The sequence below is a fragment of the Nothoprocta perdicaria genome, unplaced genomic scaffold (assembly GCF_003342845.1).
Source record: "Nothoprocta perdicaria isolate Ctin4 unplaced genomic scaffold, notPer1 scaffold_26, whole genome shotgun sequence".
Taxonomy (NCBI): Eukaryota; Metazoa; Chordata; class Aves; order Tinamiformes; family Tinamidae; genus Nothoprocta; species Nothoprocta perdicaria.
Genome location: NW_020455488.1, coordinates 3002320 through 3018558, shown reverse-complemented (window position 1 = coordinate 3018558; position 16239 = coordinate 3002320). Strand labels below are relative to the sequence as shown.

Below are 16239 nucleotides of genomic sequence, written 5' to 3'. Positions count from 1 at the left end.
AAGAAGTTGAACATAAAACCAGGCTGAACTTTTTCACAATTACATTTCCATCACCTTGAAGGATACTACTGTTTAGCATCCTTTACATAATAGCAGAGATGATTATATGCACTGTTCAAGCATGAGTCACCAAAAGCTATTTATAGTTTTCAAACTTCCTGCSGGTCAGTTTGGCTTGAAAAGTATCATTTTTGTTTCTTCCCGCAATACAAGCGGGAGTTAACATTAAACGCAGCATATCCATCAAAAGCAAAGAGTCAGAAAAATCTGTAATTCTGCTCAGTAACACATTTTTTTTCTTATATGAGGTTCATCAACATTATTTCTGTATGCTTTAACATTTCCCCTGCTCCCCCCGAACATACACACAGTAAAATGTGCTGGATTATTTTATGCAATGTTTAGAGATTTTCTAAATTTTCCTCAGGGCCTATTAACATTCACAACTTCAGCTACCGAACCATCTGCAGATTTCATCATGAGGCTGCTTGCCTTTTCTTTGAGGTAAAAGGCTACTTAAGATCAGCTCTAATACCCTTCCTTTCAGTACCCCAGACACTTTTTCAATTACATTTTGCTATGCCATCAGCTAGAATTTCACCCTCTAATAATAACCACAAATACCGCCAAACTGACAGCACAGCAAAGCTATAGAGCAGAGAGGAACCCAGCTTTTGAAATTCCAGTGAAATGCAAAAAGGGTCAAACTAGATCACGACAGACATTTCCAGCAGCTAAGCTACTTGGGGAGCTTAACTTCTTAAAGAACAATTCTCACCCGTCTTCGCAGTCGTCTCTCCAACCAAAATAACGTACACTAAGTAAAACCTAGAAAATTGACATACTCTGCTTTTAGAGTATTTAAAATACTACTGTGCATATGTTATCTTGTTCTCAAACAGCAGAATTATCAGAAAAAATAATTTGGAGGTAAATAATTGACATTATACAAAAAAGTTCTACACATCAAAACTTTTKACTGCAGCATTTAACATAAAGTTTGCTACCATGATTATATTCCTTGGCCAAATGTTACACTGTGTTAGGAAAGAGATATTTTTAGGATCAGGGTTTTAGAAACCAAGAAATTAGAAGTCTGCAAAGAAACAGGCCATAAAATGGTAGAAAGAACCCTCAGGCAATGCTGTGCTGTGTTCCATTTCAGACAAAGGTAATCATCATTTGCAGACACACAATGTTCATGACTTGAAATTTTATCGGTGTCCCTGCTATATACCACTCCAAGAAAAGACGGGGTCTCGTTTCAAATGCTGGAGCACTTCCAGTATCTCGTGAATTTTAACATGTATCCTTCGCTTGCCAAACATGAAAGCTAGCTGTCAAATTCCTCCAAGATATGATAAAGACAGCACTCAGGATTCAAACTCTCATTTCTACAAAATAACAYGGACAAAAGGTTCTAGGCAGGATATGATGTGAAGTTAGGTTAAGCTTCACAAGATGTTCTAACTAGTAGCATCTTTGATGCAAAACATTAGTCTAAGGAGAAGATCACGAGCAATTGCTAAAGAATGCCATTTTTACGGAATATAAAACCCACCCTCTTCTCCTTTTCCTCACCAGAATGTTACAAAGTGCTTTGAACTAGGATGAACAGGAAGGAAAGCTCCAAACTCTCATTTTAACTTTGTGAGAAACACCTTTGGTAAACTGCACACTTCAGAACGCAGTTTCTTGCCCAGAGCAGGAACTGGATTGCTCATTCTAAAATGAAAGTCTTCAGGTAAAGGTTTAAAATGGTTCTCAATCTACTAATAATGAAAACACTGTAAGTCAAGCTCTCAAATGTATTTGTTCTCCTTTTACTTTCTGTTCAAATTAGTAATCATTAAATCATTAAAAATACCTTCTTATTCCAACAATGACATATATATATGTACATACATGTCCCTCACCTCATATATATTTTTCTGCATACCTATGGCAGTTAAAACTTAAAATCAGCCATARCAGCAGTAGGCTGRATGCCTCCCTTCAACAGCAGTAGATGCAGATAAGCCATATGGAACATGAAAGGTTTCCAAGTGTAACAACCCAGCTACATAACACCCTTCATAATCTTTTAGAAATTCTTTAGCAAATATATTGTCACCTAACACTGCTTGGAACTCATCACTGGCTAAGAAAATATTTTTCTAAACTCTCATCACAATTCAATTTATTTTTTTTTTAAATGGGGGAGCAAGGGGGGTCTTATGGTCTATCTGCCTACGCAATAATGTCAAAATGCTACTTCAAGCATTTCCTGCCCTGTACTTCTTCATATGGCTGCAAACCTAGAAAGGTTATCAGATAAACTACTACAAGGTCTTGCTACTCAACATAGCTTAGTATTATCAAAACAATAATTACAGACATTAGTAGCAACTATCCCTAACAAAAACTATTAGTAGATTCTAAGGCTTGACACTACGATTAAAATTTCATTCAACTTTATAGCGGTAGAAACTGGTTACATTAGCATTTACCAAAATAGGCTTCAATTACATTTACTATTAGCATGAAAACAGCATTTTATTTGGCCTAAAAAAGGTGGCAAAGTAGATAAACAGATAAAATTATGAATGGATATATGCATCTGTCCACTCCAAACAAGTGTGTACCTAAAAGCATCATCTATTCCAGTTGATAACATGAATGGAGAACATTTGCAAAAATTTAGGTGAATACAAAAAGAATATACTTGAAAACTCTAACTGATATAAATATACACATTAGGAAACAAAACCAACTTCTCTAGAAAGAGAATAGTAAGTAGATATATTGCTATTTTTAGAGAAAAATTTAATTAGAACACAGAACTCCAAGATACATGAATAAGTATTTCATAACTCCTGTTTTGAATACGGAACTTCTCAATTATGTGTCAAAGGAATACAGTTAATGTTTTTCTTTGCCTAACATTCACTTAGGGTGAATTATTCAAAAGCTAAAGCACCTCTTTGAAGACTGTCCTCACCTAACCTTAAATGGGGCGGGGGGAAATCAGAGATGGGACCTGGCAAAGTGTAAGAGAAAAGGCTGTATAAAATCGGGGACACTGGACTTAGAGCAGGCTCTGTTCTGTACCATGGGTACATGTTAATATTGAAAAAGAGACTGATTACGGATGGCACATTTAGGTTTTTTGTTCTTTTAAATAAGTTGCTATACTCTAAAAGCCTTGAACTGTAAATTCATGCAAGAACATGGTTTTAAATAGCATTGATTTGTTACAGTTAAGAACTTTTAGCAGGACAATGAGCAAGAGTTTTGATCTAAAACACAATGTTAATTCATGATATTCTCAATGAATTTATTAAAATAATTAAGTTCCTAATGCAGGTAACCAGTATAGTTCCAGTAAAACATCATTTAAGTGTTAGCACCCATAATGCGACCAGTGAACTAACTTAAATGATTTTCTGTTCCTACTATATTCTGTTCCTACTATATATATACTATAAATTAAATAGGTGTAAGCTCCCACATCAAATATTATATGAGTGACATTAATAAAATTTCATACTTATCACTGGAAAGGTAGGATAATTACAAAAAAAAGCTATTGCCCATTGTATATGTATTGATTTACAAATCAATTATGATGAACATATACAAGGAGTATTAGAAGACTCATAGGCTTGCATTGTAGGAATTGTCTGCATAAATAACTCCTTTATTCAGGAGACCAAACAGTTGTTGAGAAAAAACTACTGGGGGAAAGAATCAAGCCCTCTGTTCAGTTCAGTGTTGGGACRGGCCACACATCCTTTCAGTAAAACCCCAGTAAGATGCAAACAACATGCTTCATCACACAGCCAAAAATCCCATCACAGCTGCACATCAGTTATGAGACAAGGAGGTTTTAGACAAAGTGAGGAGCCAAATGAATCCCTAAACTGAAATCCCCCCTTCCCTCTTTCATGGGAACACCACAGTTTAAGGACTGACCTCTAAGATTATTCAAAAGCAAAGCATTAGAAGCATTTTCAACAGAAATACAGCTTGYAAACAGGACAAGGAGCAATGAAAGTTATGTATTTAGATAGTTCTTTTGGCTGCCTTTTCTGACCTCTATTACTGAGGGGCAAAAGGCAAACCGGTAATGAAGCATCCTAAAGACAACATTCTATAGAAACAGCAATGAAGGTGACGCTTCTACTATCCCTTCAACAAGGTGGGTCACCATCAGCAGGTAAGCAGGACTGAAGCAGAAGACCCTATCAAACAACCACATCTAGGAGCTCAGAAGTCAAAGGCTGCAATTAAACCCCTCAATGCTGAAATCAAGCACCATGAGAAGAGCTGTGTATGTTACTGTGGTTCCAAGGATCTGTGCCTCACATGCATCGCTCAAAGTAATGTTAGCAAATTTTATGAAATAAAAGTGGGGTGGTTTTTTTGTTTGTTTGTTTTTTGTTTTTTTAAATGGCCATTTTCATTAGTTTTGATTCTTAGGAATACGTTAGCCAGTGGAACAAAAATACTTTCCCAAATCCTATGTGGTTGTGTTGCAAAAAAATATATATAAATGTGGAGCCTTTGGAGAGGACAAGTGAGGGAGGGATAGGATGCAACAATGGCTCCATTAAACCCTTTTGAGTCAAGGAAAGACAGATGAGAGTTGGATTTTTAAGTAATCTCTCAAAACAGTCCAACTTATTCTCCTGTAAAAATATTTTCCTTTTATYACTACCTAAAATACTTGAACATTTTAAATTTTGTGTTTCCACATTTCAACAAAGATTTTTTGAAAGAGGTGCAGTGAGTATGGCACTGTCTGCTCATCTGCAATATAAACCAAAATGAAGGACAGCAGTTTTCATACAAACACAAACAAGAAATAGCTCAGAACTACAAACACACAAAAACAGATTCTACCCAATGGCAAGTATTACAGCTATTTATAAGGCACTGTGAACCTTAATTTAGAACCAATTTATTTTGAGACTACCTGGAATTCACCAGATTTATAATACCTGTGGAGTGAAGCTTAAAATGGAAATCAGTATATCCTCACTGATTTAGAAATCACTATATAGTCGCTTACTTTCTGCAATACAATTTTATTATTACCAAATGAAAACAGTTGCCTCTTTCCTCTGCACAATTGGCACAACTTTTCCCTGTGATTTTTTTCTAAGTATATTAGAATTACTTTCTAAGGTCCGAAAAAAATAACTAGATTTGGGAAAKCTGCCATTCCACTTCAATGAGGTTATCCTCAAGTAAAACTAGGCATTTAAATGCTAACAGAATAAAATCAGTAAATTCATAAATAATAATAATATCTAATACTAACACACCTTTTATGGCTTCATTGACCTTTAAAACGTAATCTAATAGCAACACACAGTAATACTGTATTATTTATGCTAAAACACAACAGCTTTATACAAGAGGAGAAAAGACAAACAAAACCTAGTGTTGTTACCCTCCTCACACTAAATTTCCAAAGCTTTACTTTCCTAAAGCCCAAACCTTTTTTTTTTTTTTTTTTTAAGATCACCAAAAACTCGTTTTCTTTAAAACCCATCATTGTTATTCACCAGTACGCCGAAAGCAATTTCAGTAGTACCAAAGAATTAAAAGACCATTTTACTTGCAAAGCAGAATATTAGGCTGAAATGCAAGATTCAGAAAAATTAGTGAAACAACAGTTCACAATAAAAAGATTCTGAAGGATGAAGTGCTGGGAGGGGGAGGAAGGGAGGGAAGGAGGGAAGGAGAATATAAGCCAGAAACCCTTGTGTAGTGGTGACTGCAGCACAAAAGAGACAGGTGTCTTCTGTCATTATATTCTAAATAAATATTTTAAGCTTTCAAGGAAGCTGTTTCTTCCTGAACCCCAAAGGCAAACAAAATGCAAAAACCACACCCGGTTTGCATGTCAGCTTTGCAATAGACACTTCGACTACAGAAAAAAGAAAGGAGACTCAGGTTAGTAGATATCTAAGGTAAGCARTGAACCTTATTCCAAAGCACTTCACAGCTTTTATTCATTTTCTCTCTTTTAAGGTAGGCTAAAAGTGTGATTTAGTCTTCAACTGTACATAAATCCTCCTCAATCACCTACTTAAGATGTCTCCAAGGCATTTGTCTGCTGTTTCAAATTATTTTAAGTGTTATATATGGAGTATAATTACATTTACATAATCATTTAGCAAATCAAGTCTGATAATGCCTACATTTTCTCAGCATCATGCACAGAGTATTAAGTCATTTCTTTACTTGACTGTAACCATTTTCAAAGCTTCTTCCCTCTTCTAAACTTATATCTGATTTCCAGATCATGTTCCATGCCATTCGGATATAGGATACCAAATAAGTGGTACAATCACCGATAACAGAGCACTCGCATGTAGTTTTCCATCAGCCCAAAGCTGTTTATTTTTATTATCTAACCCACTACTGGCAATCCTCCATCTATCAAATACAAGGGAATACAAAATGACATGAGCTAACCAGGACTGTCATTTTCCCTACAATCAAAGTGTGCCTAACACCAACATTCATAGCATCATCTCTCAGCACTGCCTCACTTCAGTAAGGCCATATTGATATGTAAACTTGGAGCGTTTTGAGACACCTACACGAAGCATTAAAAACACGCAGCAGTATATGTGACTGCCTTTGTTTTTTTAGTCATAGTGTTCCAACACCAACTTTTCTGTTTATGCTCCCCACACCGTCACGCTTGTCTCTYGGCATATGCTCCATCTGGCTCTGGAGATGCATCTGCTTCTTTACGCTGCAGGCTCTGCATGTGCAGATGAGCTCTGCACACTCAAAGCTAGGATCTGACAAACAAGTCTCTGGTAGTCTCATCTCTGACAAAAAAGTGGGTATTGCTCCTACAACAACTCTTTAGTAAAATGGTGTGAATAAAAATAAAAATAGGTGTGCCCATTTAGCATTTCAAGGCAAGATTATGCACGGAACGCAGCTTATACAAAGTGATAGCACTACAAATRACAACCCACTGCCACACTTGCACTACTACAAGAAACAGCAGGTGCATTTATGCCAGTTCATTGTTTCTTGAGAGCCCTTCAAGTCAAACTATCCCGTCTTGCTCACAGTGGTATCAGGACTATCTAAGCTATGCGATAACCAACATCATACCAAGTCTTCATGAAAGCTACTTCCCATTAAAGAAGGATCATTTCCCAGTTAAAAGGATTTTACATCTAAGCCACTTGCTTGACATTACACCAAGAAAAGCAGTCTTTTGTGTATATATATATATATATACACACACACACACACACACATCTTTAGACATTTAGTTTTGACCGAGTACAGATCTGTTTTGTATTTCATGACAGCTGTCAATATTTGGCATTGAATCTAAGTTTTATATTATATTGAATAGAATATTAAATTATACAGCATTGAAGAGGCTCATTAATAGACATCTGTCCAAAATTTTGACAGGCACAGATGCCAAATGAAAAAGTAGGTCRCATTTTAAGATCAGTTTCTAAATTCAACTTACTTCAGTTTGATGAGGTGACATGATGGAATGTTCATAACCACACATGGCCAAGTGCAAGTTAATTAACTCAGGTTGTCCGTGTACATAAATATGGACATATACACGGACACATATACACCTCTAACATTTCAAGAAATCAAAACATATACTGAAAAGTTCAGTTTCTTCAATATCCCCAATATGGCCTATCCTAGTCTGTGAAAAAAACCATATATATGTTGACAGAAAGCTAATTAAGCCTTATTGCACAATAATGCAAAACTACTCTCATCTGATGTGAAGAGGCTCACATGCTTCGCAAACAAGAAACACTGAGAAGGTTTTCCAACAATGCAAGTTTATACTTCGGAAATTCTATAAATTTATTGGAGAATTTCAATAAAAGACATGCTTTTTCACCTTGTCTATTTCAGAAGGACATGGAAGAGAATCTAGCATCATTAGACAGCTGCATTTATCTTGATCAGAACGGATTTTTTTTCCRAAAGTGCTGCATACCTTAAGAACATTTTCAGAGTAATTTGAAAAAGCCCATTTCCCTATTCATCCCTCCTCTTCACATTCTTTAAAACATGATTCTCTTTTAGCAATTTCATTTAATCGCTGGCAATATTATCATCTACGTAGTACTGAAAAGAAGCGGTAGATTAGTTTCTTCCCTTATACATCATAAACAATTCAGGAATGCTGACCCTTTAACTTCACCTGTGTCATGTCACCCCAAGGGTGAAAGGGTCAGCTTTTAGCAGCCTGCTGCTGCTTAAAGGGAGAGGGGGAAAGGAAAGGTCCTACTCTTCCCCACTTGACCCTTCTCTATGTTCCTCCCTACTATGCTCCTATTACTGTGTCTCCTTCAAAGCACTTGATGTTCCTCACTCTGCAAATTCAGCTCTTACAAAGAGCAAGGAGATAATTTTCTGCTGGATTTACTAGCTGAACCTGCTCACAACTGTATCGCATCAGCACCAGTCAGCAGCTGCATGACGCGTAAAAGAAAGAAGGGAGSACTCTCTGTTTGGAACCTATAGGTAACGTCGAGATATTACTTAGAGGGCTCAGTATGGCTTGCACAGTATTTATTCCTGCAGAACAGAACTCTTTTAAGCCTGCAACATGAAAATTGGGCATGCAAAGTTACAGAAGAAATACAAATTGAACACCTACACACTTCACTTTGGAAAGAAGTTTCAGATCAGTGAAACACAACATTAGTATTGTTGCTACAGTGACTTCTAACCAGGAGACTTATTTCAGCATATATTAGGGAAGTCTACATTTTTTAAAATAAAATCTGTCAAGAGTATCTTCTCTACTTGGCTATGTTTCTGTTTTCACAGAGATATGGATTCAGCAAAGGCATTACAATTTATCAGAAGAGTAAGAACTCCAGCCCGTACAAAAGGGCATGTTTCTAGAGGAGTTAAAACAAATTCCACTCATTAGAAAATGACTTTTCTTTTGGTTGAAATTTTGCACTTYGTGCACTTTTTTCGTTAATTAAAACACTTCCAAGGAATGAGAAATCAAAATTGGGATGAACTTTACTGTAACATTCACTGCTTGCTTCATGCTTAAGTCAAGCCAGAAATCAGCAAAAAAGTTGTCATCTTTGTTTACTAAACTGCCTGTTTTGATAGAACTTGARAAGAATGATTTTCACCAGTTCATCTTCCCTAGTATTTCTTGTACAAGGCCAGGCTAGGTTACCACATGAATACGGTTTACCTGAATAGTGCCAAAATACTAGATACRAAGGGCTCCTACATTTCTGTGCAGCTTAGATCTAATAGAAGGTGCATTCAATCTGCACATTATTAAACCAGGGATTGACAGCCAAAAAGCCATCACTACAATAACAATGGCAAATTTTTAATGTATAAATACACATACACACCCCAGAAAACCAAAACAAAACCATCAAATAGATCATACAGCAAACCTAAGCAAAAGAATAAGCCAATAACCTGGAAAACAAAATTAAAAAGTAGAAGTTTATTTAAACCATCCCAAGTATTTTAAATGTCTCCCAAAAACAAACCTCATGTAAGTGGAGAAAAAAAAGATGCAATTTACTTACAGTGGCAAGTAAGCTGTCCTGCCCAATCATGACTTAAATTTTTTAATTGCCTTAAGAACTATAGCCAATAGAATACAAAATTACCATATGAACAGAACAAATCAGAAATGCAATAAGCTACAAAAACTAAACTACAGAATCTCTCTGAAAAACTACACAATACCCCTCCATCCCACCCAAAACATCAAYCTCCTTAAGGTACAGCAAGCATGTTTATATTTCATCTTTCTGATTACACTTTGATACGCACAACACAGCCTAGAACTCAGAGCAGATTTCTCTCTCAAGAGAGGGTATGCATTTTTCGCTGTGGCTAAATAAAAGGTATTTTCGCTTTTATTAAGACAATGTTAAGAAAGGGCTAARCTAAGTTGTCTGACAATTGCTTTTCTAACTCAGAAAAAAATGCACTTTAAAAACCAAGAGCACACCCAGAATGATATATAAAACCAGACGAAATAATATACTCCTTACRTAATTTCTTAAATGTTCCTTCAGAATTGAAAAATATACATATGAACTTTGGGCCTGCAATTTTGAATGTGTTTGCCATAGGTCAAATGCCTAACATCAGGATAAAACTATAGGCAGCTCTCTGTAGAAATGAATTTGGAAAAGACTCTCACTCAAGATGCAAAGAAGTTGTAGTCCCACAAGTCCTAACACAAAAACAGAGAAAAACCCCACACCTCAGCCTAGTCAGCTGGCTTACTTGCATATCCMGCTCGTGTTCTGTTTGTCACATCTCAAAAGAAATAGATATTTTCCTCTCTTCTACAGGGTTTAACTCTTATATAGGTTACTTGAATGATTAGGTAATGTTCCTTCAACCCTTCAAAGCCTGCAGTTTTCCTTTAGTAGTATTCAAAGCTGAAGACAGTAGTCGAGAAAGGGGATAATAAAGATGATAAACTAACCTTCTCAAAAAGAAACAAAACAGACAGTTTTCTGTTTCTCAGTTTGGTCTCTGTTGGAGACATAAGTCATATCTGAAATCTTCTAAAAATCACAATGCTGCAGAAACAGAACCCAAGACCTCTGAAAGCACAAGCCTGAGGGCTCRAGTAGTAGGAACAAGCACAATCTAATTCAGCTTCTCTCCTTTCTCCTGCCCTTCTTTCCTAATTTAGTAGCCAGTCACCATTCAGCAAGAATAAACATGATGAGTTACAGGACCCCATTAAGTTCCATCCACAAATTCACTGTCTGTATTTAACCATAATTTTCCAAAACAATGAACAAAACCCAATTTCCTCCTTTTAAAACTAAGGTTTTTGGTGACCCATTGTTTCTCACTAATTCTTTATTTCTTCATATTATGGTCAACTTGGTTGTCCCTTTCTGGAAAGGCCCTGTGCTACATTACAAATGAAGTTAGTTTGTAAAGAAAGTTTTATTTGAAGGTATAATACCCAGATATCGCAATGTGAGAGTGAAAACACTGAGAATATTCAATAGCAGAGATATCTAATTTGCCTATTTACTGCATCTTATTTTATAAATCTAGAAATTTTAAAAATATTAAAAAGTATGCACATAGGCCAAACTATATCCAATCACATTTATAAGAATCTTTAAAAGATAATGCAACCAGATTTAGTCATTTTTAATAAAAAAATTAAAAACTTCAGCTTTTCAAAGAATTCAAATACAGCACCAAAAGACTCCAACTGCCAAGAGAATCCTTGATTTCTGATGTATCTAATTTAGAAGTTACATATAGGAAAATTCTGAGTTAATACTTGAACCATAAGCAAAACAAATGGCAGAAGAAACCAACACCTCTAAGTAAATATATTCACACACCCTTCTATTAGTGCAGAAATTGTGGTTGTTTTACTGCTGACTACAGCTGTTTTTTGGCTGAAATACTGGTTGATTTAGCAACAAAATCAAAGCTCATTTTCCTCTACGGATGCAGCTTTTCACCTTTCTACCCTCTTCACTTTTCACTCCCCCTATATTCATCATATATCATAAGACAATGCGGCTGTAAAGAAAACTGCTTGCCCTAAAGAACCCAAACTAAAAACAGAGATTAAGATTTTATGACAATGTTTTAAAGTTATTAAAGGCATACAATTAAAACTGCATAAAATAGACTAAATTGAACCCTTGTTAAGATAACTGATGATTTTTTCAAAATGTTACCTCAACAATATCTGAGTTGGTTCTGCTTTCATGGGGCTCGTTGTATTCTGTGTACTTAAGAAGAACTTTGTCCATATCAGTGCTGGCATACTGAAAGAGTTTGTTAGAGCTGTTAAAAATGATGAGTGCTATTTCACAGTCACAGAGTACACTCAACTCATAGGCCTTCTTCATTAATCCAAACTTCCTCTTCGTAAAGGTGACCTAGAGAAGAGAGAATAATGATATTTTTCCCCAAAAAGGATCAAGTTGTGAAGGATATAATCAAGCACTTGAAAAAACACAAGAAGATAGTTTATTCCTACTAATAAAATTACACAACACGTACAAACTTGAGAAGGATTGTTCGTCTTATCTAGGTATTACAGTTCTTAAGAAAATAATTACAGCTGTGCTTTTTAGGGTAGATGTTCCATATTGGAACAAGCTAAAACATTATTTGCCTTTACCAGCCATCTAACTCTACCCACTGTCATGTAACTACCAGAGAGTTAAAGTCTGGAAGATTCCCTAACCCCATTTCCTGTGTTCAACCAACAGRGAGACTTTCCTGGTATTATAATATTTCCTTTTGTGATTGTCACTGTTATTTTGTAACACTCATACTCATGAAACTGTACTCACAACCTTAATTCTACTAAATCAAAATTAAAGCTAACAGCAGCAATATCAATGGAAGCAACATTGTTAGTATGCAATATAATTTCTAATTATGCAAAGCTAACAAAGCTTTTTTTTTTTTTTCTGCTTAAAAAAAATCTAACCAGATTCTTATAACTTGTGCAATTGGGTTGTYTTGGGCTATTTGGCCAAGTCATAAAACAAGTATTCTGTCCAGTTAAAACCATTCTGGAGGAGTAAACTCATTATAGAACAGTAAAAAAAGAGCATTTGYCACAGGGAAGGAAAAAAGAAAACAAAAAAAACTTTAACACAAAAAATTCTGTCAATTATTAAGAAAAAAAAGTGGATTTTTTTGATGTTTTGGGTTTTTTGTTTTTTGTTTTTTTCAGATTTATTCCTTGCACAAAATTACACCTAATGATGTTAGAGAGTTGGTGTATTTTTAAATTCCCCTTCAGCTACAGGTCTGATGTCAAAGCTAACGTAAAGGACAATGTTTTTACTAAACTTCCTCCTAAGTGACTTAAACAGGCACTTAATCTACTTCTTTGAAATAAATCTTCTGAGACCTTTTAGAAAAAGGTGCTATTTTCAGAACTAGCAAAATTTTAATCTGTGCTTCTGGGTATAATGCAACACTTATGTCTGAAGTCACATTCACAGCCCCCATTACAATTCAAGCTCCAAGCTTCTTACGATAGGCAAATAAGATGCATTCTATACATTTAGAAGTTATTAATCAGGATATTTTTGCAAAATTGGAATCAAGCAAAGCACAAGAAACAGCAAAACCTGTTTTAGAAGCTTCTATAGTTTAAAACGTTGAACACTTAAGCATACATCAAGGCTACTTAACCTGCCTATTGACTTACTTTCTTTTCTATCTTCTGTCTGGCTATTTTAATTATAAGCTCTTCAGCTAAGGTGTATTTCTCATTTTGTTTGGCTAGTGTTTATCAGAAGCCTGTCCTGTTGGAGTTCAGGCCTTGCAGTAAAGCACACCACTTACTATAAACTCAGTGTTCTTTAAGAAGTCTGCATTAGTCCTGCAAGTTTCCCTTAGATTTTTTTTTTGCTGTATTTACAAAACACACTAAAAATGAACATGAGCATCTTCAATGCAGGGCAATTGCTTCTTCAGTAATACTGTAATATTGTTTAGTGAAAAGGGGAGGGGGACGGTGGCAACGAGAGCAACATTGAGCTCCTTTGATATCTAATTTACTGCACTTAATTCTCTTCGGCTTGACGAACATACGTGCCCTACAGCTCAAGTTGATGAGCGCTTAATTAATAATATAACGATGGTCTCATGATAATTGCAACCCCCCAGAGTAACGGTCTATAGTCTGTTTTGAGCTGACTCACAAATCACATGTGAAACAAAAAGCTTCTGTTGAAACAACAGCTTTTCTTCCCACAGAAGCCGTAAGAACTTGCTCTTGCAGCAAAGTTGTGCTCCATCCTACTCCTATTTCCAAATGAAAAAACATCACAGGAGAACTTTACCTACTGTTTGTGAATGAACTACTAACCAGCTACGTGTGCTGCAGAAAAACCAACAGAACACAACTGAACTCTGCTCTCCTGCTGGCCAAACAAATCTTCAATACCTGTTTTGCCTAGGTCAAGGAAAAAGTTCCTCAGCAGTAAAACAATAATTACTGCATATACTGTACATCAGGATACCTTAATATGTCAAAACTGGATACGATGTCTGACAGAAAAACTAGATGCAAGCAGCCTTAAACATCACCATCAATAGCTCTATCAAATTTACTGATAAAAGCTCTGTAATGCCTTTAAAAAGGAATTATCTCTAGGTTTTTAGGGAAAAAGAAAAAAGTTCAATTCGCTTTTAAAAGCTAGAGCCTAAAATCTTTTCCTAGTCATTACAAATAGCACATTACAGTGCCAGTCAAACAGCCAGAAACAAAACTTCAAGTTCAGTCTCCTATTTATTTCTGGCATAAAGTAAGGAGCTGGTCGGCAACTATAATTTCAAGCAGAACAATCAAGGTTACCCAACTTCTTTAAAAAAAAAAAAAATCTCAGCTTGCCTGAAGTTCTAGCGTAAATTCTGAAACAACTAAAATTATTAATTCAGTTACTTTTACTATGTGTATTTAAGTCATTTATCTACATCAAACATAGAGTTATTGTGTAATTAAAGCTGTTCAAACACAATATCTGGCTTGCTCCCAACCTACAATAATACTTTTCTTGCTATATATAGTGTCCCCAGAGTTTACATGGCTTTAAAGTGACACTGGGAAAAAATAGCCCTGATTTCACACAGGAAGCAAAGGGCTCCAACCAGGTACGCTGGGAGCAGGAGAGTCTCACAGGGCTCCATTACCCAGGACTCCACTAGCTTGGTGCTCAAGAAGTGTTAAAAAGTAACCCAGATATTATGGAGGAAGAGAGAATCAACATCACTACTAAATGGCTCCATGATTTGGATTCATCTTGCATGCTCTGTGCAATGTTTCTTAAAGGAACAGGAAACAGACCTATTAAATTTCCCAAAAATGTTGTAAATTTTACCTCTTTAAAGCTCAAGGGATGACTAGACAAGTTTGATTGGGGCGGGAAGACAGGGGGAGAGAGAGGAGATGACTGCATTAATAGTTATTAAAATATACGGAAACCACATCAAGCGCAGGAAATCCCTGAACTAAGAATAGTCCAGTGCTAGAGGAGAACAGAGGGTAGCATAACATGTGCAAGTCTCTTCATCTTGCTCTTCCCTGGTCATTCATTTATAACTGCCTCTGGAGCAAAAGTATTAGACTAGCTGCATCTTGCGTGTCTGACATATTATAATTACTCTTAATGGCAATTCATTTCTACAATACTTTTCCYTATTTCATTTTTTAAAATACTTCAAAATATATTTAAATATAGTTTATTATCCAGTGTAAATAGGATCCTGATTCCGTTTTCAGCTTAAATGTGCCCAGTAGCTATCAGTTCAAATAAAATRCCTGTTTCAAAAAAGTCATCTCTATCGTCCTCCATCTTATTAGAATGTGCAAACTAATACACCACTTCAATAGATATACTACTTATACAATGAATTTGCTCTGATGTAATCRGTATTATTTACAATAACAGTTTTCCATAATTCAGCAGTAAARCTATTTAAAAGACATTCATTATTTGTAGTCTGGTAACCCCATCACACATGATTATAAAACTCTGCATGAAAAGACTGATTTAAGAAAATTAACCTATTTAAAGTTTCCATTCATTGCTCACTCACCTGTCTATTCCGTTCATCCATTATTCTTGTGATCTGTATTTTCTTTCGCCCCATTTTGATTCTCTTCTTTCCTTTGCTTTACAATCCAGAAATATATTAATCCAAGAAATTTCACTCTTCAGTATTCTAACACATGATACAGTTTTCTTCTACTTTGTCTTCAACTTGATGAAAAGTTTCCTTCTTGTTATAAACCCCTAAAAAAAAAAAAAAAGAAAAAAATCAAGGTTTAAAAGTTTAGTGTCATTTTCTCTCTAGCAATTTGCAAGTTCAATATAGTATAGCCATACAATAGCATAAAATTATTCCAGTGACCACTAAGATATGCTGGAGAAAAGGGGTCTGAAAGAGAGCAAAGGAGGAAGGGGATATATCTTTACTTAGAAAGAGTAAAGGACTTAAAATTCATTTTCCCAACAGAACTAATTAACAGTTACCAGGATACCAACAATCAAAAATTCACAAGGTTACTCTTCCTACGTTAACCTACATATCACACGTTTACCAACAAACCACTTATCRGTTCAGCACTTTGGTTAGAAAGGTTTGGTTTAGAAAGGTTAAGGTACATGCAAACTTGAAAAACAAGGGCATATATTCTTTCTCTCTTGTGCTACGTAC

At 35.6% G+C, this 16239-nt stretch overlaps 1 protein-coding gene across 6 annotated transcripts in view; it reads right to left on the bottom strand.

Moving 5' to 3' along the window:
* Positions 1 to 15815, bottom strand: part of MEF2A (myocyte enhancer factor 2A) — a 44947-nt gene extending 29132 nt beyond the window's left edge. For 3 of the 6 annotated variants that reach the window (XM_026040483.1, XM_026040488.1, XM_026040486.1), the window contains exons 1-2: positions 15619 to 15806; positions 11730 to 11933 (exon numbers count right to left, since the gene is read on the bottom strand). In XM_026040483.1, the coding sequence (XP_025896268.1) occupies positions 11730 to 11933; positions 15619 to 15672 (258 nt within the window). In that variant the 5' untranslated portion in view covers positions 15673 to 15806. Of the gene's footprint in view, positions 1 to 11729; positions 11934 to 15618 lie in introns of all 6 variants that reach the window. The other 3 variants (XM_026040482.1, XM_026040484.1, XM_026040485.1) reach the window with 2 other exon arrangements.
* Between the last annotated feature and the right edge of the window lie 424 nt (positions 15816 to 16239).